The sequence below is a fragment of the Dendrobates tinctorius genome, unplaced genomic scaffold (assembly GCF_039654945.1).
Source record: "Dendrobates tinctorius isolate UK_male_01 unplaced genomic scaffold, ASM3965494v1 ptg000039l, whole genome shotgun sequence".
Lineage (NCBI taxonomy): Eukaryota > Metazoa > Chordata > Amphibia > Anura > Dendrobatidae > Dendrobates > Dendrobates tinctorius.
This window is the reverse complement of record NW_027361707.1, coordinates 22,456,974-22,483,154: the sequence shown is the minus strand read 5'-3', so window position 1 is coordinate 22,483,154 and position 26,181 is coordinate 22,456,974. Positions and strand designations below refer to the sequence as shown.

The 26,181-nt window shown below is 49.0% G+C and overlaps 1 protein-coding gene across 6 annotated transcripts in view; it reads left to right on the top strand.

The window, feature by feature from the left end:
- Positions 1 to 22,141, top strand: part of ACOX3 (acyl-CoA oxidase 3, pristanoyl) — a 126,644-nt gene extending 104,503 nt beyond the window's left edge. For all 6 annotated transcript variants that reach the window (XM_073574552.1, XM_073574555.1, XM_073574553.1 and 3 more), the window contains exons 17-18: positions 16,994 to 17,080; positions 18,877 to 22,141. In XM_073574552.1, coding sequence (XP_073430653.1) covers positions 16,994 to 17,080; positions 18,877 to 18,996 — 207 coding nt within the window. In that variant the 3' untranslated portion in view covers positions 18,997 to 22,141. The remainder of the gene's footprint in view (positions 1 to 16,993; positions 17,081 to 18,876) is intronic.
- The last annotated feature ends 4,040 nt before the right edge of the window (positions 22,142 to 26,181 follow it).

Genomic DNA, 26,181 nt, shown 5'->3' with positions numbered 1-26,181 from the left:
TATCAGTGCAGGTCCCTGCAGTCGGACCCCCGCCCATCAACAACTTATAATTTCTTTTTTCCTTTACAGGGATTTTATCAAAAAGAGAATGACTGTTCAAGCCAAGTACAGGTGCTCGGTGCTCCATGGCGTAGTGAGACATTTAAATACACCTTTCCCCCTGGTTGTTTTCCCTCTATCTCGGTCCTTCCCTCACAGCTCTGGCTTCATAGAGAAGGGTGGAGATAGATGGAGAACAAGCAGGCGGAATGTCGCGCTTAGATGACTGCCCCCCATGGTGCACTGAGCGCCTGTGCTTGCTATGAACAGTCATTCTGTGCTGACAGCGTCCCTTTAAGTTTATGACTTGGAGCATTTGTGGCTGGTAGATAGACTGACGGTAAAGGCTGCACATGGTACCTAGTTCCCACCAGACTGTCCCACGTTTCCATATGGTGGAAACATCAGAAAATCAAGATCTTCTGGATCCTTATAGATAATCTCATTTTGTCGGAGCTAATCTCCCCCCAACGCTGAGCCTTTTTTAAATGCTCTAATTCCAAGTGTTCAAAACAAAAAAAGTTGATTTATTTACTTTTTCTGGCAGCTAAAACAGCCATAGCCAGAAGCTGGAGGGGACTCTCGGTGCTTCTGGACCTCATTAAAAGCTAACTAGGATGGAGAATAGTAAATGATAGACGCACGAGCTTCCTATTGACTGCCAAAGAAATGTCACGCCGTCTTGGCAGCCATGGGTGTCATGTTTGGCTGGTCCGTCATAGTGACTATGAAGTTGTTCTCTTGCACCATATGGTTTTAAGTATGTCACAGATCCTCTCTGTATTCAATCCGGGAGACCGAGACCCAGCAGGGCTGAAAAATTAGAAGATAACTCTACTGACCTGCTGATAATCTTTTGTGCCACTCTAGATCCTCTGCTGGTCTCTGTGCCTTCTCTTCTGTCGAGTACATTACACCACTGCTGAGACCAATGATTGGCCACAACAGTCACCTGATTTATCCAGCTAATGAAAAGGCTTGGAGACTAGTGGAGGACCAGTGGAGCACTATGGAGGGGGGGTCAGTGGAGCACTACGGAGGGGGACCAGTGGAGCACTACGGAGTGGGGTCAGTGGAGCACTACGGAGGGGGGTCAGTGGAGCACTACGGAGGAGGATCAGAGCACTACGGAGTGGGGTCAGTGGAGCACTACGGAGGGGGGTCAGTGGAGCACTACGGAGGGGGGTCAGTGGAGCACTACGGAGGGGGGTCAGTGGAGCACTACGGAGGGGGGTCAGTGGAGCACTACGGAGGGGGGTCAGTGGAGCACTACGGAGGGGGGTCAGTGGAGCACTACGGAGGGGGGTCAGTGGAGCACTACGGAGGGGGGTCAGTGGAGCACTACGGAGGGGGGTCAGTGGAGCACTACGGAGGGGGGTCAGTGGAGCACTACGGAGGGGGGTGAGTGGAGCACTACGGAGGGGGGTCAGTGGAGCACTACGGAGGGGGGTCAGTGGAGCACTACAGAGGGGGGTCAGTGGAGCACTAAGGAGGGGGGTCAGTGGAGCACTAAGGAGGGGGGTCAGTGGAGCACTAAGGAGGGGGGTCAGTGGAGCACTACGGAGGGGGGTCAGTGGAGCACTACGGAGGGGGGTCAGTGGAGCACTACGGAGGGGGGTCAGTGGAGCACTACAGAGGGGGGTCAGTGGAGCACTACAGAGGGGGGATCAGTGGAGCACTACGGAGGGGGGTCAGTGGAGCACTACAGAGGGGTCAGTGGAGCACTACGGAGGGGGGTCAGTGGAGCACTACAGAGGGGGGATCAGTGGAGCACTCCGGAGGGGGGTCAGTGGAGCACTACAGAGGGGGGTCAGTGGAGCACTACGGAGGGGGGTCAGTGGAGCACTACGGAGGTGGAGCACTACGGATGGGGGTCAGTGGAGCACTACGGAGGGGGGTCAGTGGAGCACTACGGAGGGGGGTCAGTGGAGCACTACGGAGGGGGGTCAGTGGAGCACTACAGAGGGGGGTCAGTGGAGCACTACAGAGGGGGGTCAGTGGAGCACTACAGAGGGGGGTCAGTGGAGCACTACAGAGGGGGGTCAGTGGAGCACTACAGAGGGGGGTCGAGGGGGGTCAGTGGAGCACTAAGGAGGGGGGTCAGTGGAGCACTAAGGAGGGGGGTCAGTGGAGCACTAAGGAGGGGGTCAGTGGAGCACTACGGATGGGGTTCAGTGGAGCACTACGGAGGGGGGTCAGTGGAGCACTAAGGAGGGGGGTCAGTGGAGCACTAAGGAGGGGGGTCAGTGGAGCACTACAGAGGGGGGTCAGTGGAGCACTACAGAGGGGGGTCAGTGGAGCACTACAGAGGGGGGTCAGTGGAGCACTACAGAGGGGGGTCAGTGGAGCACTACAGAGGGGGGTCAGTGGAGCACTACAGAGGGGGGTCAGTGGAGCACTAAGGAGGGGGGTCAGTGGAGCACTAAGGAGGGGGGTCAGTGGAGCACTAAGGAGGGGGTCAGTGGAGCACTACGGATGGGGTTCAGTGGAGCACTAAGGAGGGGGGTCAGTGGAGCACTACGGAGGGGGGTCAGTGGAGCACTACGGAGGGGGGTCAGTGGAGCACTACGGAGGGGGGTCAGTGGAGCACTACAGAGGGGGGTCAGTGGAGCACTACAGAGGGGGGTCAGTGGAGCACTACAGAGGGGGGTCAGTGGAGCACTACAGAGGGGGGTCAGTGGAGCACTAAGGAGGGGGGTCAGTGGAGCACTAAGGAGGGGGGTCAGTGGAGCACTAAGGAGGGGGTCAGTGGAGCACTACGGATGGGGTTCAGTGGAGCACTAAGGAGGGGGGTCAGTGGAGCACTAAGGAGGGGGGTCAGTGGAGCACTAAGGAGGGGGGTCAGTGGAGCACTAAGGAGGGGGGTCAGTGGAGCACTAAGGAGGGGGGTCAGTGGAGCACTACAGAGGGGGGTCAGTGGAGCACTACAGAGGGGGGTCAGTGGAGCACTAAGGAGGGGGGTCAGTGGAGCACTACGGAGGGGGGTCAGTGGAGCACTACAGAGGGGGGTCAGTGGAGCACTACAGAGGGGGGTCAGTGGAGCACTACAGAGGGGGGTCAGTGGAGCACTACAGAGGGGGGTCAGTGGAGCACTACGGAGGGGGGTCAGTGGAGCACTACGGAGGTGGAGCACTACGGATGGGGGTCAGTGGAGCACTACGGAGGGGGGTCAGTGGAGCACTACGGAGGGGGGTCAGTGGAGCACTACAGAGGGGGGTTAGTGGAGCACTACAGAGGGGGGTCAGTGGAGCACTAAGGAGAGGGGTCAGTGGAGCACTAAGGAGGGGGGTCAGTGGAGCACTAAGGAGGGGGGTCAGTGGAGCACTAAGGAGGGGGGTCAGTGGAGCACTAAGGAGGGGGGTCAGTGGAGCACTAAGGAGGGGGGTCAGTGGAGCACTACGGAGGGGGGTCAGTGGAGCACTACGGAGGGGGGTCAGTGGAGCACTACGGAGGGGGGTCAGTGGAGCACTACGGAGGTGGAGCACTACGGATGGGGGTCAGTGGAGCACTACGGAGGGGGGTCAGTGGAGCACTACAGAGGGGGGTCAGTGGAGCACTACAGAGGGGGGTCAGTGGAGCACTACAGAGGGGGGTCAGTGGAGCACTACAGAGGGGGGTCAGTGGAGCACTAAGGAGGGGGGTCAGTGGAGCACTAAGGAGGGGGGTCATTGGAGCACTAAGGGGGGGGGGTCAGTGGAGCACTACGGAGGGGGTCAGTGGAGCACTACAGAGGGGGGTCAGTGGAGCACTACGGAGGGGGGTCAGTGGAGCACTACGGAGGTGGAGCACTACGGATGGGGTTCAGTGGAGCACTACGGAGGGGGGTCAGTGGAGCACTAAGGAGGGGGGTCAGTGGAGCACTAAGGAGGGGGGTCAGTGGAGCACTACAGAGGGGGTTCAGTGGAGCACTACGGAGGGGGGTCAGTGGAGCACTAAGGAGGGGGGTCAGTGGAGCACTAAGGAGGGGGGTCAGTGGAGCACTAAGGAGGGGGGTCAGTGGAGCACTAAGGAGGGGGGTCAGTGGAGCACTACGGAGGGGGGTCAGTGGAGCACTACAGAGGGGGGATCAGTGGAGCACTATGATGGAGAATCAGTGGTTATGGGTTTTTTTGTTTGCTGAAGATAAACTAATGCTAGACAAATCCTTTTAAGATTTGTCAGTGGATGATTATCCTGTATTTTTTCCTTACTGCAAACATTTTTAAAATCTTTGATACAAATTTTTTTTTGGAAAGGAAAGACTGCGCCTACCAAGTGAAAATACCCAGATTTTTATAACTAGTCACCAGCCTAAGTCAGGGTCTAAGAAGTAAGGTTTCTCCTTGCGGAGAGTGACATGCCAGCTGTGGCTTGTCAAGGTAAGGAGACTTATTCGCCGTGCAATGCTCCTCTGGGAATATAATATGCAAATTGCCTCTTCAGAAAGAAAGAGGACTTTTACTCTACAGCGCCACCTATTGGTAGTAGCGATCCTACAAGTCACAATCAACCCTTTAACGAGTCTTGTAGTAGATTTGGCTTGTATCCTAAGTCATACTACAAGACTCGTTAAAGGGTTGATTGTGACTTGTAGGATCGCTACTACCAATAGGTGGCGCTGTAGAGTAAAAGTCCTCTTTCTTTCTGAAGAGGCAATTTGCAGCCTAAGTCAGTGAGTCAAGGAATGGTGGACCCATGGGTACTTAGTATCCATATGGTGCAACAGAAATTAGATCCAGTCTTAGCTTCTTTGTTTTTAGCTGCCAGGAATACTCCATCTACTCAAAGAGTATCCGTCATTTTAATTTTTGTTTCAGAAATCAATAGTTCAGGTGAGAATAAGAAACTTTGTAATATATCTTACATAAAAAATCTGCTTCTTTGTCTTCCTGGTCTTATCGGACCACCCTCTGTCCATTTTTGCTAACGGCACGTGTGGATGGGAGTGTCTTCATGTGACCACCAATTAGAAGCCCAATATCATGTACAGAGTTTTTCTTACATCAGATAGAAACTTCCAGCTTTGATAAACTCTCAGTTGCACATTCTATTTCCTTCGCCATTTTTAAGACCTCTGCTTGCTGTCAGTAAATAAGCTTGAAGTTCTGCTCACCGTGTGTCACAGTCACATTATAATAGTAGTAATAATAGTGCAAGAGCAGACCTGGGCAAAGTGCTCTCTGGCTGCTCCAGTCCAGCCTGCGGACCGATACACGCTTACCTTCCCACACCTATCCATATGCACAAATACAATGGTAGAGGACAGAGACTCCATCTTCCACCAATCAGGGTGTGCGACTGAGACAACAGACGTGATTACATCCCGTCTGCTGTGCGGAGTCTCAGTGCAGACAGCAAACACAGGAGCAGAGCGTCAGAGGAACAGGAGAGAGATAAGCATGTGAGGCATGTGTATGGGGGGCTCATAATGTATATTGGGGCGCATACTGTATATAGGAGCAAAGTGGGGTCTCATACTGTGTACAGTTGGGCTATGTGGGGGCTCATAATGTACAGTGGGGAAAAAAAAGTATTTAGTCAGCCACCAATTGTGCAAGTTTTTCCACTTAAAGGGAAGTTGCCGTGTTTTTTCATAACTTAATGTAAAAAAGAAAATAGTAGAAAAAATATTGTCCCCTTAGCTTGACTCAGTGGTGTGTATGGTTTGGTTTTTTTTAACTGTATTAATGCAGCCACTGGGGGCTGCCATCTTACCTTTCTGGCTGCTGAACGACACTTTCCATGCTCATTTACGGCAGTCCCTGGGCATAAGAGACAAGATTCGACTCCCGACCCTATCTGTATCATTGCAGCAGCATTAGCTGTGAACTGGGCACGCCTCTGTGGGGAGCTCAATTCACAGCTGTAGGTGTGGCAAGGTGCCATCTTATTGGAGCCCAGTGCTTTCCTTTTAGCTACATTTACACTCTATTGCAAGCCCTGTTATCACTGATGCTGTACTGTTCCACCATAACAGGGCTTGGATGTTCACTCTGCACATACCAGCTGAAGGAGAGGAACCAGGACGAGCTCCTGGAGACCGAGCTGCTCTTTCCAAAACACCCGACCAGCTGCTGCCCCTGCACTAGCAAAACATAGGAGGAGCTGCTCCCTGCTGTTTCAAAACACTTGGCATCTGCTGGACATCTAATCCTCTCCTGTGTGATACTGACTGCTGAGCCGTGTATCTAAGCCTCTCCTGTGTGATACTGACTGCTGAGCCGTGTATCTAATCCTCTCCTGTGTGATACTGACTGCTGAGCCGTGTATCTAATCCTATCCTGTGTGATACTGACTGTTGAGCCGTGTATCTAATCCTATCCTGTGTGATACTGACTGCTGAGCCGTGTATCTAATCCTATCCTGTGTGATACTGACTGCTGAGCCGTGTATCTAAGCCTCTCCTGTGTGATACTGACTGCTGAGCCGTGTATCTAATCCTCTCCTGTGTGATACTGACTGCTGAGCCGTGTATCTAATCCTCTCCTGTGTGATACTGACTGCTGAGCTGTGTATCTAATCCTATCCTGTGTGATACTGACTGCTGAGCCGTGTATCTAATCCTATCCTGTGTGATACTGACTGCTGAGCCGTGTATCTAATCCTCTCCTGTGTGATACTGACTGCGGAGCCGTGTATCTAATCCTCTCCTGTGTGATACTGACTGCTGAGCCGTGTATCTAATCCTATCCTGTGTGATACTGACTGCTGAGCCGTGTATCTAATCCTCTCCTGTGTGATACTGACTGCGGAGCCGTGTATCTAATCCTCTCCTGTGTGATACTGTCTGCTGAGCCGTGTATCTAATCCTATCCTGTGTGATACTGACTGCGGAGCCGTGTATCTAATCCTTTCCTGTGTGATACTGACTGCTGAGCCGTGTATCTAATCCTCTCCTGTGTGATACTGACTGCGGAGCCGTGTATCTAATCCAATCCTGTGTGATACTGTCTGCTGAGCCGTGTATCTAATCCTCTCCTGTGTGACACTCTCTGCTGAGCCGTGTATCTAATCCTGTCCTGTGTGATACTGTCTGCTGAGTCGTGTATCTAATCCTATCCCGTGTGATACGGACTGCTGAGCCGTGTATCTAATCCTATCCCGTGTGATACTGCTCTCCTGAAATACTCTGTGCTGCTGTCACCCTGCTGGTTTTATGTGTGATCTACATGGTGGTATTGTGTATGATCTATATGGCGGTATTATGTGTGAAGTATATGGCGGTATTATGTGTGATCTATATGGCGATATTATGTGAGAACACTATGGTAGTATTATCTGCTAAAAGGGGACCCATTCTAGGGTGGCTCTGGCTGAGCACCTGCACACGGGTCAGGGGTAATAGGTGCAGTCAGGGGTGGGCTGGTGAGGCAGCTGAAGAGAGGGGTCTCGTTTTTATCGTTACTGTATGGCTACATTTCCCCCAGCCTGCTTCCCAGCGTCACCCCGGACTGCGCCTGTCGCCTCGCTTTCACACATCGCCAGGACAGGATCTGAGGAGGGGAATGGGGTCTTTGCATGCAAAGTCTGGATCAGAACAGACCATCAATCAGCAGAAATGCTTCCTGGATTTCTGTGGTGCTGTCACCCTGCTCCTCCCCCATACATCTCCCTCTGTGCCCCCCATAGACCAGCACACTGCTCTCCTGAAATACTCTGTGCTGCTGTCACCCTGCTCCCAGAATCCTTGCTGCCTGCCATCCTCGGTGACCGAAGACCCCTTTCCTCTCCTCAGATCCTGTCCTGGCGATGTGTGAAAGCGAGGCGACAGGGGCCTGATATATGGTGGAAGGAGCAGGGTGACAGCAGCACAGAGTATTTCAGGAGAGCAGTGTGCTGGTCTATGGGGGGCACCCTGTTTGGTGCCAGGGATTGTACATAGAGCGCTGTGTTTTATACACATGGATGGACCGTCTGCTTGTCTGCTCCACAGAAATCCAGGAAACATTTCTGCTGATTGATGGCCTGTTCTGATCCAGGCTTTGCATGCAAAGACAGTCAGTAACTTTGCAGGCCCCATTAAAATGGCAGCTCACTGTGTTCCTAGATGTCAGCCTCTCTTTTCCCTTAGCAAACACCCAGAAGGGGAGGAGAGGAGTGACATCACATCCATGTCAGCAGATTCCGCCCATAATTACTGCAGGGCAGTAATGTGAGCTAGTTGTACACTAGGTTTTTGTGCCAAATTTCAGTAGTTGCTCCCCGTAGTGTTAACAAGTGGAAATGCCAAACTTTTTAAAATTATTTTTCATATTTTACAAAATTAAAAACAAATGATAATATTTTTTAAGAAAATGTAAACATTAATTCTTTACATTTTTGCAATTGCTGAAAAAATCTTTTTTGGATGGCACCTTCCCTTTAAAAAGATGAGAGGCCTGTAATTGACATCATAGGTAGACCACAACTATGAGAGTCAAAATGAGAAAACAAATCCAGAAAATCACCTTGTCTGATTTGGCAAGATTTATTTTGCAAATTATGGTGGAAAATAAGTATTTGGTCATTAACAGAAGTTCATCTCAATATTTTGTTATATATCCTTTGTTGGAAATGACAGAGGTCAAACGTTTTCTGTAAGTCTTCACAAGATTGGCACACACTGTTGGTGGTATGTTGGCCCATTCCTCCATGCAGATCTCCTCTAGAGCAGTGATGTTTTGGGCCTGTGGCTGAGCAACACAGATTTTCAAATCCCTGCAAAGGTTTTCTATGGGGTTGAGATCTGGAGACTGGCTAGGGCACTCCAGGACCTTCATATCCTTCTTACAAAGCCATTCCTTTGTTGCCCTGGTGGTGTGCTTGGGATCATTATCATGCTGAAAGACCCATCCATGTTTCATCTTCAATACCCTTGCTGATGGAAGGAGATTTGCACTCAAAATCTCACAATACATGGCCCCATTCATTCTTTCATGTACACAGATCAGTTCCTGGTCTCTTTGCAGAGAAACAGCCCCAAAGGATGATGTTGCCACCCCCATGCTTCACAGTAGGTATGGTGTTCTTTGGATGCAACTCAGCATTCTGTCTCCTCCAAACATGACGAGTTTTGTTTCTACCAAACAGTTCTACTTTGGTTTTATCAGACCATATGACATTCTCCCAATGCTCTTCTGGATAATCCAAATGCTCTCTAGCAAGCTTCAGAAGGGCCCGGACATGTACTGGCTTAAGCAAATGGGCACGTCTGGCACTGCAGGATCTGAGTCACTGGTGGCGTAGTGTGTTACTGATGGTAGCCTTTGTTATGGTGGTCCCAGCTCTGCAGGTCATTCACTAGGTCCCCGCGTGTGGTTTTAGGATTTTTGCTCACCGTTCTTGTATCATTTTGACCCCACGGCGTGAGAGCTTGCGTGGAGCCCCAGATCGAGGAAGATTTATGTCTTGTATGTCTTCCATTTTCTTATTATTGCTCCCACAGTTGATTTCATCACACCAAGCTGCTTGCCTATTGCAGATTCAGTATTCCCAGCCTGGTGCAGGGCTACAATTTTATTTCTGGTGTCCTCCGACAACTCTTTGGTCTTCACCATAGTGGAGTTTGTAGTGTGACTGTTTGAGGTTGTGGACAGGTGTCTTTTATACTGATAACAAGGTCAAACAGGTGCCATTACTACAGGTAAAGAGTGGAGGACAGAGGAGCCTCTTAAAGAAGTTACAGGTCTGTGAGAGCCAGAAATCTTGCATGTTTTTAGGTGACCAAATACTTATTTTCCACCATAATTTGCAAAATAAATTTTGCTAAATCAGACAAGGTGATTTTCTGGCTTTGTTTTCTCAGTTTGACTCTCATAGTTGTGGTCTACCTATGATGTCAATTACAGGCCTCTCTCATCTTTTTGCATGGGAGAATTGCACAATTGATGGCTGACTAAATACTTTTTTCTCCTTCGTCTCATTGGGGGACACAGGTACTGTGGGTGTATGCTACTGCCGTCTGGAGGCTGACACTAAGTATACAAAAAAAAAAGTTAGCTCCTCCTCCGCCGCATACACCCTCTCCCCGATTGCGGGCGGAAACCAGTTTTATGCTTAGTGTCTTTAGAGGCACACATGTCTGGGTTTCTCCAGACTTCTTTTTTTTTTTCTTTTTTTTTTCCCTTTTTCCCATGAAGATAAGACAGGGGCGACGGACCCTATTGAAAGAGTTCGATCTCCCCAAACCATCAACGGGCGAGCACGCGTTGAGTATTCTCTCCGCGTATCCTTTCCTGCACCGAGGGACATCTCTGGGACTTTCCCCGGACATCTATTTTTCTTTTTTATTTTATGAAGATAAGACAGGGGCAACGCATCCTATTGAAAGGATCCGATTTCCCCAAACCATCAACGGGCGAGCACGTGCGAGTGTCCCTCCACGTATCCTTTCCCGCACCGTGGGACATTATGACAGACTTAGCCCTGTCCACCCCTAGGTATTGAAACCATGGGCTTGCACAGAGGCACAAGACTAGTCTGTGCGGCCCCCACTGCTCCACCAATGCACGACGGCGGTGCTGCATGGCGGCGGACGGTCCCTCTCCTTGCCCCTGCAAGGCGGACGGAGCTAGGTAGCCTGCACCGTCCAAAAAAATGGATTACCTCATGGCCTCTGCTGATGGCAGGTATGGATGGCTGGGGAGGGCCCCTGGGCAGGACGCCGCCCCCTGTGGCCCTAGGCCGCGGGGGGAAGTTCCACCCCTGGCGTTACGTCATATCCGGCGCCGCCCCCCGTGGCTAGGGCTGGCGTCGGACAAATTGAGGCCCCGGCGTCAGTAAGGGGTAGGCCGCGACCAGGAGAGCAACATCGCCACCTACCCAGAGGTGAAGGAGCGCAGCAGAGGCAGGGCAGGGACGCAGGAGCAGGGTAAGTGTGACCCCGACCCTGGAGGCCACGCCACGAGCAATGAAAGGTTACCCTCCTCCACCTTTCCCCTCAGAATCTCATTGATTGGTCCCAAGCAGCAATATGTCCGGAAAAGGAAAAACGCACACGTTCCTTTATGCCGCATGCGTTTCCTGTGGGTTTATGTTCCCATGAGCGCAGACTGTTAAGTTATGTGAAGCCTGTAACTCAGAACGCGCCCAGGAGCCCTCCCCTGCAACAGAGCCCAGGGGTCTGGATCCCCCGGAATGGGCGTTATCACTCTCGCGGTCCATGGCTTCGCTTACAAAGGCGATCGAGACCCTTCAGGCCCCTAATAGGGGCAGAGACGACGGCTCGCCTATCTGGGAGGGTTCATCCGCCTCACAAGAGCCTCCGGCCTGCAGGGGCTGCACTCTCTCTAGGCAGACGCATAGGAAGAGAGCCCACACTGCGTCTCCGGGCCCCTCCGGTGCTTCGGCATCTGTGAGTGCGGCGTCTCATTCACCGTCACCATCCTCCGGGAGTGAGCAGAGCTCAGATTATGACGTGGAGGAATCCCTGGACCTGGATACCCCGGGGTGTTGGGAGACAGTAGACAGTCTCATCGAAGCTGTCAATCAGACTTTTCGTATTGAGGATGACGTCTCCCTAAGCTCAGGTCATAAAGTATCCTTTAAGAAGGTCAGGCGACCGCATAGAGTGTTTAGCACTCACCCAGAGTTCGAGGACATAGTGCAGTGTCCCAGGGAGCGTCCAGACAAGCGTATCTCGGGCCAGAAAACGTTAGAAACGAGATATCCATTTGCACCAGAGCTCTGTAAGAGATGGGCGGAATCTCCGGTTGTGGATCCCCCAGTGTCACGCCTGGCTTCAAAGACTTTGTTGTCAGTGCCTAGTGTTTCTTCCATTAAGGACCCCACGGATCGCCTCATAGAGAGCTTGGCGCGCTCGGTATATGAAGCATCAGGATCAACGCTCTCTCCTTCTTTCGTGGCAACTTGGGTAGCCAAGGCCATGATGTCATGGTCAGATTCTTTAAATAAGGTCCTGCAGGACCTGCCGACGGAAGTATCTGAAATAGCTGGTCAGATCGCAATTGCGCAGCACTAGCAGCGGCGAATGCAATCTCCATTAGGAGAGCCCTGTGGTTAAGGCTATGACGGGCTGATTCGATTTCCAAAAAATCCTTGACTTCTCTGCCTTATCGGGGTAGCCGCCTAATTGGGGAGAAATTAGACCAGCTCATATCAGATGCTACAGGGGGAAAAAGCAGTTTTCTCCCACAGCAGAAAGTTAAGCTGCCATTTTGTCAGCCGCAGGCACGCTTTCGGTCATTTCGCAGCCCCGGGTGGATGGCAGCGGCCAGTTCCTCCGCCCCATAGCGCTACAACCAAGACAAGGATCGTCAGGTCACGTATAGAGCCAACCCGCTGGGCAGGATGCGAGGCTGCCTACCCAGGTCAAGGAGGGCCAGGTCCCAGAAGCCCTCAGCTAAATGACTCGGGGCATCCGCTACCTGAAGACGGCAGAGTGGGCGGCCGTCTACTCCAGTTCTGCCACGTCTGGGTCGCGGTAGCACGTGACGCATGGGTGGCGGAATTAGTGTTGTCCGGGTTCAAAATAGAATTTGTCAGTCATCCACCAAGGCGATTTTTTTCTTTCCCGGCTTCCCAAAGCGGAATCCTGGGCAGAGGCATTACTAGGGGCCTGTACCAGAGTGCGAGAGAACTCAGGGTTTTTATTCCAACCTGTTCGCGGTCCCCAAGAAGGACGGGACAGTAAGGCCCGGTGCTGGACCTAAAGCTCCTGAACAGGTTCATCAGAATCAGACACTTTCGAATGGAATCCCTCTGCTCAGTTATATTGACAATGGAACAGGGAGAATACTTGGCCTCAGTCTACATCCAGGATGCTTACCTGCACGTCCCTGTTTTTCCTCCGCATCAGAGGTTCCTACGGTTCGCAATCGGTGGTCGGCATTTCCAATTTGTAGCTCTGCCCTTCGGGTTGGCCACCGCCCCCAGAGTATTCACGAAAGTAATGGCGGTCGTCATGGCCATTCTACACTCTCGGGGCATAGTGATCTTGCCGTATTTAGACGACCTTTTGGTGAAAGGTCCGTCCTTTCGGGCATGCGAGGAAAATGTCCGCATCACGCTGGATACCCTATCCCGCCTAGGATGGTTGGTCAATAGGAAGAAGTCATCCCTTGTTCCAGCTCAGAGGATTTCGTTCCTAGGGATGTTTTTCGACACCTTCCGAGGGTTGGTAGTTCTCCCTCAGGACAAGGCTCTAGCGCTCCAGCAGGGAGTTCAACAGCCAGGCCATCACAACATTCGGTTCGGGATGAGGGTCCTAGGGAAGATGGTGGCGGCAATGGTAGCAATTCCGTTTGCCCAATTTCATCTTCGTCCCCTGCAGCATGCTCTCCTGGCATCCTGGGACAAGAGTCCATTCACGCTCGATCATCAGTGCAGGTTGTCCGCTCAAGCGGTCACTGCAGTGGTGGACGCGCGACTCCTCTCTTCATCAGGGGAAGCCTTTTCCCCCAGATCAATGGTTGGTGATCACAACCGATGCGATCCTCCTCTGTTGGGGAGCAGTTTTCCGCCATCACACGACTCAGGGGCGATGGTCGCAACAGGAGGCACGCCTCCCGATCAACTTGTTGGAGATACGAGCAGTACGGTTGCCACTGCAACATTTCCAGCACTTTCTAGCAGGGCGTCCTGTCCGGATACAGTCGGACAACGGCACGGCGCTGGCGTACGTGAATCATCAGGGGGGGCACGCGCAGCAGGGCAACCATGCGCGAGATAGAGCATGTACTACGCTGGGCCGAGGGGAACCGCTCGGTGATTTCAGCAGTCCACATACCTGGCGTGGAAAATTGGGCAGCAGACTTCCTAAGCCGGCAGGGTGTCATGTCCAGGGAATGGTCCCTGCACCCAGAGGTCTTCCAGCAGATTTGCCAACGGTGGGGGACACCGGACGTGGATCTGATGGCCTCCAGGGTAAACGCCAAAGTGGCCGTGTTTGTCGCTCGGTCTCAAGACCCGCGAGCGATCGCAGTGGATGCGTTGGTTCTACCATGGAACCAGTTTCGCCTCCCATACCTGTTTCCCCCGCTGCCACTACTTCCGAGGGTCATCAGGAAGATCAAAACAGAGAGGGTTCCGGCAATTCTGCTGTCCCCAGACTGGCCCTGTCGGGCATGGTATCCGAATCTAGTGCAGCTTCTCGCAGACGTTCCTTGGCGGCTGCCAGAACTGCCAGACTTACTGTCTCAGGGGCCGATCTTCCACCTGTACTCAGGGGCCCTGTGTTTGATGGCGTGGCCATTGAATCTTGGATTGTGACCCAAGCGGGGTTCGGTCGTGAAGTGGTTGCTACAATGGTTAGCGCCCGGAAGCCTACCTCGGCGAGAATTTACCATCACAGTTGGAAGGTCTTTCTTTGGTTGGTGTCGAGAGCACGGGGTTGCTCCACAGTCTTTTTCGATTCCCAACATCCTGGCTTTTCTTCAGTCAGGCCTAGACTCAGGGTTAGCCCCGAGCTCGCTTAAGAGACAGATATCGGCCCTGTCCGTCCTTTTCCAGCGAAGAATCGCTACCAACATGCAGGTCAAGACATTCATTCAAGGGGTCTCACATTTGGTACCCCCCTATAGAGCGCCCCTGGACTCCTGGGACCTTAACCTGGTCCTGAGTGTCCTGCAGGAAGCTCCTTTTGAGCCGTTACGAGAAATTTCGTTGTCATACCTTTCCAGGAAGGTCGCATTCTTGGTAGCCATAACTTCTATTAGGCGGGTCTCTGAGTTGGCAGCCCTATCTTGTAGAGCACCGTTTCTTACCTTCTACAAGGATAAGGCAGTTCTTAGACCAGCTCCCCCTTTCTGCCGAAGGTTGTGTCCTCGTTTCACATTAATGAGGACATTGTCCTGCCTTCATTTTGTCCAGCGCCAGTACATCAGGTAGAAAGGGCACTCCACACATTGGACCTAGTGAGAGGCTCAGAAAATGTGTCGCGGACGGCACCCTTTCGCCAGACAGACTCGCTGTTTGTTATCTCCGAAGGGTGCAGGAAGGGACTCGCAGCTTCAAAGTCGACCATGGCCAGATGGATCCGCCTAACTATTCAAGAGGCTTACCAGATTAGAGGCGCACCAATTCCTGCAGGGATCAGAGCGCACTCTACTCGGGCAGTGGGCACCTCTTGAGCGCTTCGGCACCAGGCTTCGGCAGAGCAGGTATGCAAAGCAGCAACCTGGTCCAGCCTGCACACTTTTTCTAAACATTACAATGTGCATACTCAGGCTTCATCAGATGCGAGCCTGGGTAGAAGAATTCTCCAAGCAGCAGTGGCACACCTTTAGCAGGAGGTGCATGTGGCTTGGATCGGTGAGTCAATCTCCCACCCAGTGACTGCTTTGGGACGTCCCACAGTACCTGTGTCCCCCAATGAGACGAAGGAGAAACATGGATTTTTGGGAGTACTCACCGTAAAATCCTTTTCTCCGAGACGCTCATTGGGGGACACAGCACCCACCCTATTAGCCAGTTGGCTCTTGTTTATTTAATTAGTATGATTCCTTTTAAAAAAAAAAAAAAATTAGGGTGGTCCTTTTTCAGACATATGGTATTCTGCTTTAAGGCTAGATTGTTTTTTGTGTTCTCCTACTGCTATTGCACTAAACTGGTTTCCGCCCGCAATTGGGGCGAGGGTGTATGCGGCGGAGGAGGAGCTAACTTTTTTTTTTGTATACTTAGTGTCAGCCTCCAGACGGCAGTAGCATACACCCACAGTACCTGTGTCCCCCAATGAGCGTCTCAGAGAAAAGGATTTTACGATGAGTACTCACAAAAATCCATGTTTCCCCACTGTATATAGGGGGCGTATACTGTATATAGGAGCAATGTGGGGTTTCATACTGTATACAGTTGGGCTGTGTAGGTCTCATACTGTATATAGGGGCTGTGTAGGGCTCATACTGTATATAAAAAGGCTATGTGGGGGCTTATACTGTATAAAGGGGATGTCTGCATACTTAATTCTGCTCCAAGGCTTTGTCTAGACTGATACATTGTAATGAGCTCAACTATGTGAGTAAGGCAAAATCAAGGAGTGAATATTAACCTAAAGATCGTTTCTATTCACTGACAGCAAGCACAGTTTAGAAAATGTGGAGGAATGAAGGTACAATGGACTCGAATCAGCCAGAGATTTTTGCCGTTTTTCTGGCTTAAAAAGTTGCAAAAATTTTTCATAACTGGAAGTTGTACAGAAAGTTTTCAACTTTTGGCTTTTTTTTTACGACAGTCCCAGCCAACTTTTTGAAAAGTAGGTAGAGCTCGGACAGTGCTCAGCAAGGTCATCATTTGTGCCACAAAATGGCGTACACTTCTGCGGTGGCACACAATAGGTAAAAAAAGCGCCAAATTTATTAAAGCGGCGCACACCTGTCAGTGAATTTTACACAGCGCTCTCTTCTTTAATGATTGCGGGCAAAGTGCCACTTTACATGAATGGGGGCCAATGTATATGGGAAATTTGCCAAACTTTTTATTGCACAGCGGATGGCCGACAACTTGATGTATGTACCGATGTAGCAGAGCTGAGATGAGACTAGTAGCTTTACAGAAGACCACCGATAAGGAGTCGGACGCAAGGAGTTAAATATCATATCCGACTCTGCTACATTTGTAAGACTGTCCCATGCGCAGGACGTTGTGTAACCCCCTCGTTAGCCGATTTTTCTCTACCATCATCTGTTTTTCTCAGTTTCTCATTTGTTTTTTCTCGGCCACTCGAGACTGAATGCATGCCAGAAGCCGGTTTATTACACGGTGCGTATTACACGGCAGCGGCAGTTCTGTGCCGCAGATCACATGTAACTCCGCCGCTGCCATGTAAAGGTTAATGAGACACGCGGAGAATTCGAGAGGGAAAAAAAATTCAATGGTGGCTCCAAGACCATAAAATCCGAATCCTCCGTTCCCCTAAACAGTGTGACCGCTCGCATTACACTCCTCCGTGTAATTTGCAGCGAGCGTTCACTTCTCTGTTTTGCTCGTGTTACTATGGAAAGTGACGACCGCTGCCAACATTTTTCTTCTTACAATGCAGCTGAAAGACGACGCCGTGTCTCTCGTGGACGCCATTGCACCTCCAGATTTCATCTTGAACTCCCCCATTGCCAAAGCGGATGGAGAGGTAAATCCAAAGGCGCTGAAATAAGTTTTGCTATAAAATGTCAAAATAGTCCTAGAATTGTTCTCACTTGGATGCCACAGTGCAGGTCCAGATGTAGCAGAGCTGTGTTTCTCATTTAAAGGAGTATTTCCACCGTAGACATTTCTGACTTATCCACATCTGTGGGGCCGGGACCGATTTCCAGAAAGGTGATTCCCCCGTCTTGCTGAAATGGCTCCGCTGTTTCCGTCACTCCTTTAGAAGAGAGCCACACATGTGTAGCCACGAATTTATCCCCCCCCCCCCCAGCAGCAGTAGGACGGCTGATCACACTGGAAAACGTTGTACTGAAGGCCCCCATACACATCAGACTAAGGGAAGGCTCAGACAGCTCGGACAGGGATCGCAACGCAATGCTCGGACTGACCGGCAGCTCTACCGACCCAAGCATGGCGACATGTATTTCTATGCAGCTGTCAAGTTCAAGTCAGGAGAGCCGCCGGCAAGTCTGAGCATTGCGTTGTGATCCCCGTCCGGTTTATATGGCTGTCTGACTATTCCCTAACTTTGGCTGACTCAGCCAATATTGCCGCGCTGTTGACTCTCCCCTCACAGATGATGTTAGGGCAGATAAAGATCTGGCATGTCCAATTTTGGACTGCCAATCCTTTTATTTTCGGCAAGGTAACCAGAAGCTCTCCTGTGTTTGGAGAAGTCAGGTGAGATAGATTCTGGACTAACCATCATTGTTTATGGGGGACCCTTAGAATTCCCCATCATTAAAAGTTATCACCTATCTACAGAATAGTAGATAGCTTATAGATCAGTAGGTTTCTGACCTCTGGGACCCCCTGCGATCCACAGATCTGAGCTATGAAATGCCTCTTTAGAGTGGAGCTGAGGTCACACACGTGCAGCACCGCTCCATTCATTGTCTATATGGGATCACCGGCGATTGCAGAGTTACTTTTTGTATCCTGCAGGGAGCGGTAGCGTGCATGTCCACCCACTTCTACATTCCAACGGGGCATTGGAGAGCCCTGTTCTAGGCAAGGGTGGGGGGTCTCAACAGTCAGACCCACCACGGGTCCCAGCAGGTTGTCGTGCCGCAGTCGCCACATTCACTCATTCCCTGCAATGTAGTGGCACAACATTGCGACTTTATGAACTGCTGGGTCCACAAGAGCGTCTTTTGCTCTGGAGGACCCGGCATCTTTAGGTATTACAAGGACAGCCAATTGGTTTTCTATAGGAATTGTGTAATGCTTCATTTTCCCTGTGGGGGAGCTGCAGAGAAATATAACAATCGCTGCTGCGCTACTGCATAGATTATAGCTGATCGCTCAGCGGCAGGACATCCTGTCATCAGCCTATTGTCGGGGATCCTTGTAAGAAATTGATGAAACACACGTTTTGTGCAGCAGAGGGGCAGGAGGCAGTTTCATCAACTAGTTGGCTGCTTGTAGTAACTTCATGATGGAAGATGATATGTTCATGCGGTGTGAACAATTTATAGGGTAGTCCAGGATTAGAAAGCTATGACTTCTTTCTTCCAGAAACAGTGCCACACCTGTCCATGTCTGGTATTACACTTCAGTGACATGAACGTGACTGAGCTGTAATACTACAAACAACCTGTGGACAATTGTGGCATTGTTTTTGAAAGTAAGCATCCATGTTTTTCCAATCCTTGATTGGAAAAATGGTCATGACAAAATGTGCTCTCACTTACGAAGTAAAGGGTGGGATCTAAGGCCCCCATTATGTGGCATGCTGACCATCAGTTACCATCTCTAACTGGCGTTACGTTCTTACAGCTGTACAAGAACCTGTGGTCTGCGGTGCTACAAGGAGAGAAAGTCCTGGAGCGCGCGTCGTGGTGGCCTGAATTTTGCACCAACAAGCCCGTAATAGAGAAACCGAGGTCCCATCTCTGAAGTCACACTCAGATTCATGTCTACACGTGCCACCTCCGTATATGATGACAATCCCTGATGCTACAAGGAATAATGAACTGATATTACAATGGAAGGGGACACAATTCCCACTGGATAGTAATTTACAAAACATTTTTCTGCCGGAGTTGGTGGTAAAAGCGCAGGTTTCTGCCCTCAACGCGAACTTACTGCTCAGACCAAGATCTGCATATAACCCAGACCACCTCTGTTATTGACGCCATTTATTTTTCACTCTGAAATGGAGAAAACATACGGCCGGCCAGGGGCTTTGCAGCTAGGATGACTAGTCAAAGAGGCAGGTACTAGTGTACTTCTTGCCGCCACACTCCACTTGATTGTGCTGCAGACCAGGACGGGAAGAACCACCAAGAACTGCCCTTTTGGACCGGTCATTAAAGTCACATCATCCCCTGCCAGTAGCTGACCGGTTCCCTTTACCCAGCGTTGGTGCCATTGTATTACCAATTTCTTCAGAGAATTCTCACTTTCCATCCATTACTCATTTAGCTACATGTACATAAGATTTTGATATATAACACAAGCAGGTGCTGTAACTCACATGACCTCTAATCTCCAGCCTTAAAGGGGCTGTCCGGCTTTAAACTACAAGTCTGGAGTCACTGTACGTGCCTGTAGACTTGTGAATCTTCACATCGCATTCACTGCAGCACTGGAAACGGGGATCATATGATTGCAAATATTCAATATGCATACTTCCAGCTACATTCCGACTAGACTGTTGAGCGAGGCCGTGCACGTCTAGTTGGAATGTGGCTGAGAGTATGCATATCACATAATTACACTCACATGCTGCCATTTTTGGTACTAGAAAATCTTCACAGCACAGTGTGCAGAATATGAGGGTTCACATAGAGTGGCTGCACACTTGTAATTTAAGACTGGACAACCCCTTTAAATGTTCCCTGCACTTCCAGACGACTTGATCTCGTTTAGTAGATAATGTGCTAAATGGGCAATCTGCAAATTACTTTATTCAAATATTATAATGTCTTACCTCCTAAAAGTCCCTCAAAGTGCCATCCACTAGTCGCTATTCCGTCTGCGTCACTTGTTGTCTGCCGCCGTATCTAGCAGCAGAGACGCGAAGATGGAATATAAGAGTCAGGGCTGTTTTTTGTCTTTCTGCTTCTGCTCTCCTGTCTATTAAAGTGAATACAGATATAACAGAGATATGGGCTTGTAGTTAAGGGCTAGTAAGACATTGGACATTGGCAAATACAATGAATGCTGAGAAGTGAGGGGAAAGGAAGTTCTAAAACCTATAGTGCTGGCAGAATGCTAAGGAAGACGAATCGCCCAATGAGATGGAGCAGATGCTAAGAGTCTGGACAGTTCCTGGCCATATTAGACAGTCTTACCTTGATGAGGGCAAGAAATTGCTTTTCTACACGTATGAAAGGATAGCACTCATTCAGACACAATCAACCTGTTAGGCTCAGTCACCATAAGCTAAAAATTACAGATAAGTGATATACCTGAATGTCCAGAAAAGACCATACAGTGCATATTAATACTGATTCCATCCCATAATACAATAGTCTGAGCTGTAAGGCACCGACAGGCTTCTGCAATGTTCCACCGTTCCTACACAGGCATCTGATTTAACACAGAGGGGTATAAAAACGACAAAAAACAATTACGCCATGTCTGAGCAGGCACAGTATCTTTGGGGATATTCTCTACTGCTTTTAGGGTGTAGCATCTCCAGCAATTACCCCAGAGAGCACCATATGGCATCACTGGTAGTGCAGAGACTGTGCCGCCTACCCCATCTACGCACACCTCTCCTATGGATTCCTCCATGTACAAATGACAGCAGGACGTCCATAGGGTCCCGGGCCCCGACACCTTTCCAAAAAGTTGTTTTTTTCTCATAGAATAAACATTAAGACTGTCAGAGCCCATTAAATCTGAAAAACTTGGTCCCTTGTAATTTTGGAGGATTTCCAAAAAGCCTTCAACAGAATAAGCACAGTTATAGTCTAGTAACCCGACGCACAGCACAAGACATATGTTTTCCACCAAGGTTTATACCAGATAATGGGAATAACCTGACATTGAACTGATTTTTTTTTTTTTTTACCTTTTTAGCCTTTAAAGGAAATGTCGTCAGAAAATGTTATGTTATTTAAAAAATATATATATAATGTTTTTTTCATTATCTAAGAACTGTGTGCAGAATTACCAGGCAGTGAGTATTTTGACCTTAGACCTTCTGCCTGAGTTTAGAAGACACTTTCTTCAAGCAGTAGTTTGGGGAAAAAGTCTGCATCTTTCAGGAAAAAACATGGTTCTCATACGGGACGAGTCTCCATTGCCCGGCCTTTAAAGATGAAAGAATAATGACCCGGTCCCTTCCTCACCGGACCTAAACCCTGGTTCGAACTTCAGGGCCCTTCCTGATACAGGAAGCACTGACCTCTATGGTAGATTAGACCTCCATACCCGCGTTGTCTGCAGGGGAGCGGTAGTATTATATGACAAATATTCGATGCATAGAAGAGTCATCATGTCCACCATGGTGCCTCGTCGTAGCACACCCTAATCACTGGACCCCCATCCAGTATGGCGTATTTATATAGACAACCCCTCTAAATCACTGAAATAGCTGATAATACTTATAATGTCTACGGAAAAGCTGGTGGTGTGTAACCAGAGATCCGTTCTCCAAAATGGTACGTACAGGGGCGTTTGACCTGTAGCCAAAATAATACATATGGGGACGTTTGACTAGTAGACACACGCAAAGAATACACCAAACACAAGCTTAGCAGGAAAGGCATCCGCCACCTTTTCTGTCCCTAAGGTTCGTGATTGGCGCCATCAATTCCAACCAGTAACAGGATATTGTGTGGTTTTGCCACCCCCCTTTGTATGTGTTAAGATCGTGCAGTGCTTGTAATTATATCAGTAGATTGCGGGTCAGAGACCCCTCCCAGGAGTAATACCCCCCATTACCACAACATTCCCAGCCGTCCATCCTGCAATCTGCTGCTAATCCAGTGTCCTAATCCCGCCACCGTGAACTCTCCTCCATTGTTTTCTAGACATTGATGATGATTACATTTCATTCCTGATTAAATTTGTACCATTTGTAAGGAAACTGATTTTGTGTGTTTTTTGTTCCTCGCATCTTGTTTTTCCTGCTCGTGTTCACATATGTTTTCTTAGTCCCGGTTTGCTTTCTCTATCACATGGACATTACAGCTACGACAGGCCGATGATTCTCATCAGACTTTTCGGAGAGTTGTAGGACACGTTGTGTCTTTCAGCATTTTTGACAAGACTTAAAGGATTTTCATGGACAACCTGTGTTCCGTAGATGTAAAGGTTGTCAATAATGGCCTTAGACTTAAAGTATGGAATCAGAGGTCTTCACTCTTGGCTCTTTCAAGAGAGTTTTGGTTCCATTACAAGGATCCTGAGTCCTTGGAGTAACCACTAATAGAGAACAATAGACCTAGTCTCATTGGAATCAACAAATGTGAATTTGGTAAGAGACTGAAGGACAAGAGGCCAGATGAGTCCTAATGGCTAGAGAATGGACCGAATAACCAAGAACACCCAGGCAATGATAACCAGACATATTATGGACCGCCTCACCCCAAAAAATCCTCAAATGTTTTCCCATTATCGTGGTGAACACTGATTTCTGTGCTGAAGGAAAAATTGTCAGGACTCTCCAATCCCAGCTGAGGTCAAAACTGGTCTTCTTTTATCATAATATGATAAATCATGAAGATCTTCCTTCCATTACACCACATGGAGACATACTAAGAATATGTTCACGTCACGTTTCTGGAAGACATTCCTTCTATGCGGTCAGTGGGAAACTCTCGGCCCATGAGCTGAACATGGTCATAGTATCTCATTGACAGAGATGGAGGCTAAAACAGTGTCTTTTTAGTCTTTGTTGCGGTTGTGTTTGCATATCAACTGTACAAGGAAGGGCAGCAGACTGCACTTTCCATAAAAAATTATTCCATGTGGTCTATGAATTTTTTTTTACTTTTACAGTGGGTACGGAAAGTATTCAGACCCTTTAAATTTTTCACTCCGCAGCCATTTGGTAAATTCAAAAAAAGTTCATTTTTTTCTCATTAATGTACACTCTGCACCCCATCTTGACTGGAAAAAAACAAATGTAGAAATTTTTGCAAATTTATTAAAAAAGGAAAACTGAAATATCACATGGTCATAAGTATTCAGACCATTTGCTCAGTATTGAGTAGAAGCACCTTTTGAGCTAGTACAGCCATGAGTCTTCTTGAGAATGATGCCACAAGTTTTTCACACCTGGATTTGGGGATCCTCTGCCATTCTTCCATGCAGATCCTCTCCAGTTTCGTCAGGTTGGATGGTGTACGTTGGTGGACAGTCATTTTCAGGTCTCCCCAGAGATGCTCAATTAGGTTTAGGTCAGGACTCTGGCTGGGCCAGTCAAGAATGGTCACAGAGTTGTTCTGAATGCCACTCTTGTTGGAAGGTGAATCTTCGGCCAAGTCTGAGGTCCAGAGCACTCTGGAAGAGGTTTTCATCCAGGATATCAGGACATCTCTGTACTTGGCCGCATTCATGTTTCCTTCAATTGCAACAAGTAGTCCTGTCCCTGCAGCTGAAAAACACCCCCCATAGCATGATGCTGCCACCATGTTTCACTGTTAGGATTGTGTTGGGCAGGCGATGAGCAGTGCTTGGTTTTCTCCACACATACCGCTTAGAATTATCACCAAAAAGTTCTATCTTCGTCTCATCAGACCAGAGAATCTTATTTCTTATAGTCTGGGAGTTCTTCATGTGTTTTTAGCAAACACTATGCACACTTTCATATGTCTGGCACTGAGGAGAGGCTTCCATCGAGCCACTGTGCCATAAAGGCCTGACTGGTGGAGGGCTGCAGTGATAGTTGACTTTGTGGAACTTTCTCCCATCTCCCTGCTGCATCTGTGGAGCTCAGCCACAGTGATCTTGGGGTTCTTCTTTACCTCTCTCACCATAGCTCTTCTCCCACGATTGCTCAGTTTGGCTGGATGGCCAGTTCTAGGAAGACTTCTAGTGGTCCCAAACTTCTTCCATTTAAGGATTATGGAGGCCACTGTGCTCTTAGGAACCTTGAGTACTGCAGAAATTCTTTTGTAACCTTGACCAGATCAGTGCCTTGCCACAATTCTGTCTCTGAGCTCCTTGGCCAGTTCCTTTGACCTCACTCATGATTCTCATTTGGTCTGACTTGCACTGTGAGCTGTGAAGTCTTATATAGACAGGTTTGTGCCTTTACAAATCAAGTCCTATCAGTTTAATTAACACAGCTGGACTCCAATGAAGGAGTAGAACCATCTCAAGGAGGATCACAAGGAAATGGACAGCATGTGACTTAAATATGAGTGTCTGAGCAAAGGGTCTGGATACTTATGACCATGTGATATTTCAGTTTTTCTTTAATAAATTTGCAAAAATTTCTAAATTTCTTTTTTTTTTTCAGTCACAATGGGGTGCAGAGTGTATGTACATTAATGAGAAACAAATGAACTTTTTTGAATTTACCAAATAGCTGCAATGAAACAGAGTGAAAAATTTTAAAGGGATCTGAATACTTTCCGTACCCACTGTATCATACATTATTCATTGACTGTGGCTAGTGACTGTGATATACACTCACTGGCCACTTTATTAGGTACACCATGCTAGTAACGGGTTGGACCCCCTTTTGCCTTCAGAACTGCCTCAATTCTTCATGGCAGAGATTCAACAAGGTGCTGGAAGCATTCCTCAGAGATTTTGGACCATATTGACATGATGGCATCACACAGTTGGCGCAGATTTGTCGGCTGCACATCCCTGATGCGAATCTCCCGTTCCACCACATCCCAAAGATGCTCTATTGTATTGAGATCTGGTGACTGAGGAGGCCATTTGAGTACAGTGAACTCATTGTCATGGTCAAGAAACCAATCTGAGATGATTCGAGCTTTATGACATGGCGCATTATCCTGCTGAAAGTAGCCATCAGATGTTGGGTACATTGTGGTCATAAAGGGATGGACATGGTCAGCAACAATACTCAGGTAGGCTGTGGCGTTGCAACGATGCTCAATTGGTACCAAGGGGCCCAAAGAGTGCCAAGAAAAAATTCCCCACACCATGACACCACCACCACCAGCCTGAACCGTTGATACAAGGCTGGATGGATCCATGCTTTCATGTTGTTTACGCCAAATTCTGACCCTACCATTCGAATGTCGCAGCAGAAATCGAGACTCATCAGACCAGGCAACGTTTTTCCAATCTTCTACTGTCCAATTTCGATGAGCTTGGGCAAATTGTAGCCTCAGTTTCCTGTTCTTAGCTGAGAGGAGTGGTACCCAGTGTGGTCTTCTGCTGCTGTAGCCCATCTGCCTCAAAGTTTGACGCACTGTGCGTTCAGAGATGCTCTTCTGCCTACCTTGGTTGTAACGGGTGGCAATTTGAGTCACTGTTGCCTTTCTATCAGCTCGAACCAGTATGCCCATTCTCCTCTGACCTCTGGCATCAACAAGGCATTTCCGCCCACAGAACTGCCGCTCACTGGATTTTTTTTCTTTTTCGGACCATTCTCTGTAAACCCTAGAGATGGTTGTGCGTGAAAATCCCAGTAGATCAGCAGTTTCTGAAATACTCAGACCAGCCCTTCTGGCACCAACAATCATGCCACGTTCAAAGGCACTCAAATCACCTTTCTTCCCCATACTGATGCTCGGTTTGAACTGCAGGAGATTGTCTTGACCATGTCTACATGCCTAAATGCACTGAGTTGCCGCAATGTGATTGGCTGATTAGAAATTAAGTCTTAACACACAGTTGGACAGGTGTACCTAATAAAGTGGCCAGTGAGTGTATATTGGCAGTACACCAGATGGATCCCGAGGTTTAGCTGTGATGTGAACAGAACCTTAGAAAAATTCATATTATATGCAGAGAATCTGGTACGTTTTTGCTATGTATCTGTCACATGTACAGTTGGGAAAAAAATTATTTAGTCAGCCACCAATTGTGCAAGTTCTCCCTCTTAAAAAGATGAGCGAGGCCTGTAATTGACATCATAGGTAGACCACAACTATGAGAGTCAAAATTAGAAAACAAATCCAGAAAATCACCTTGTCTGAT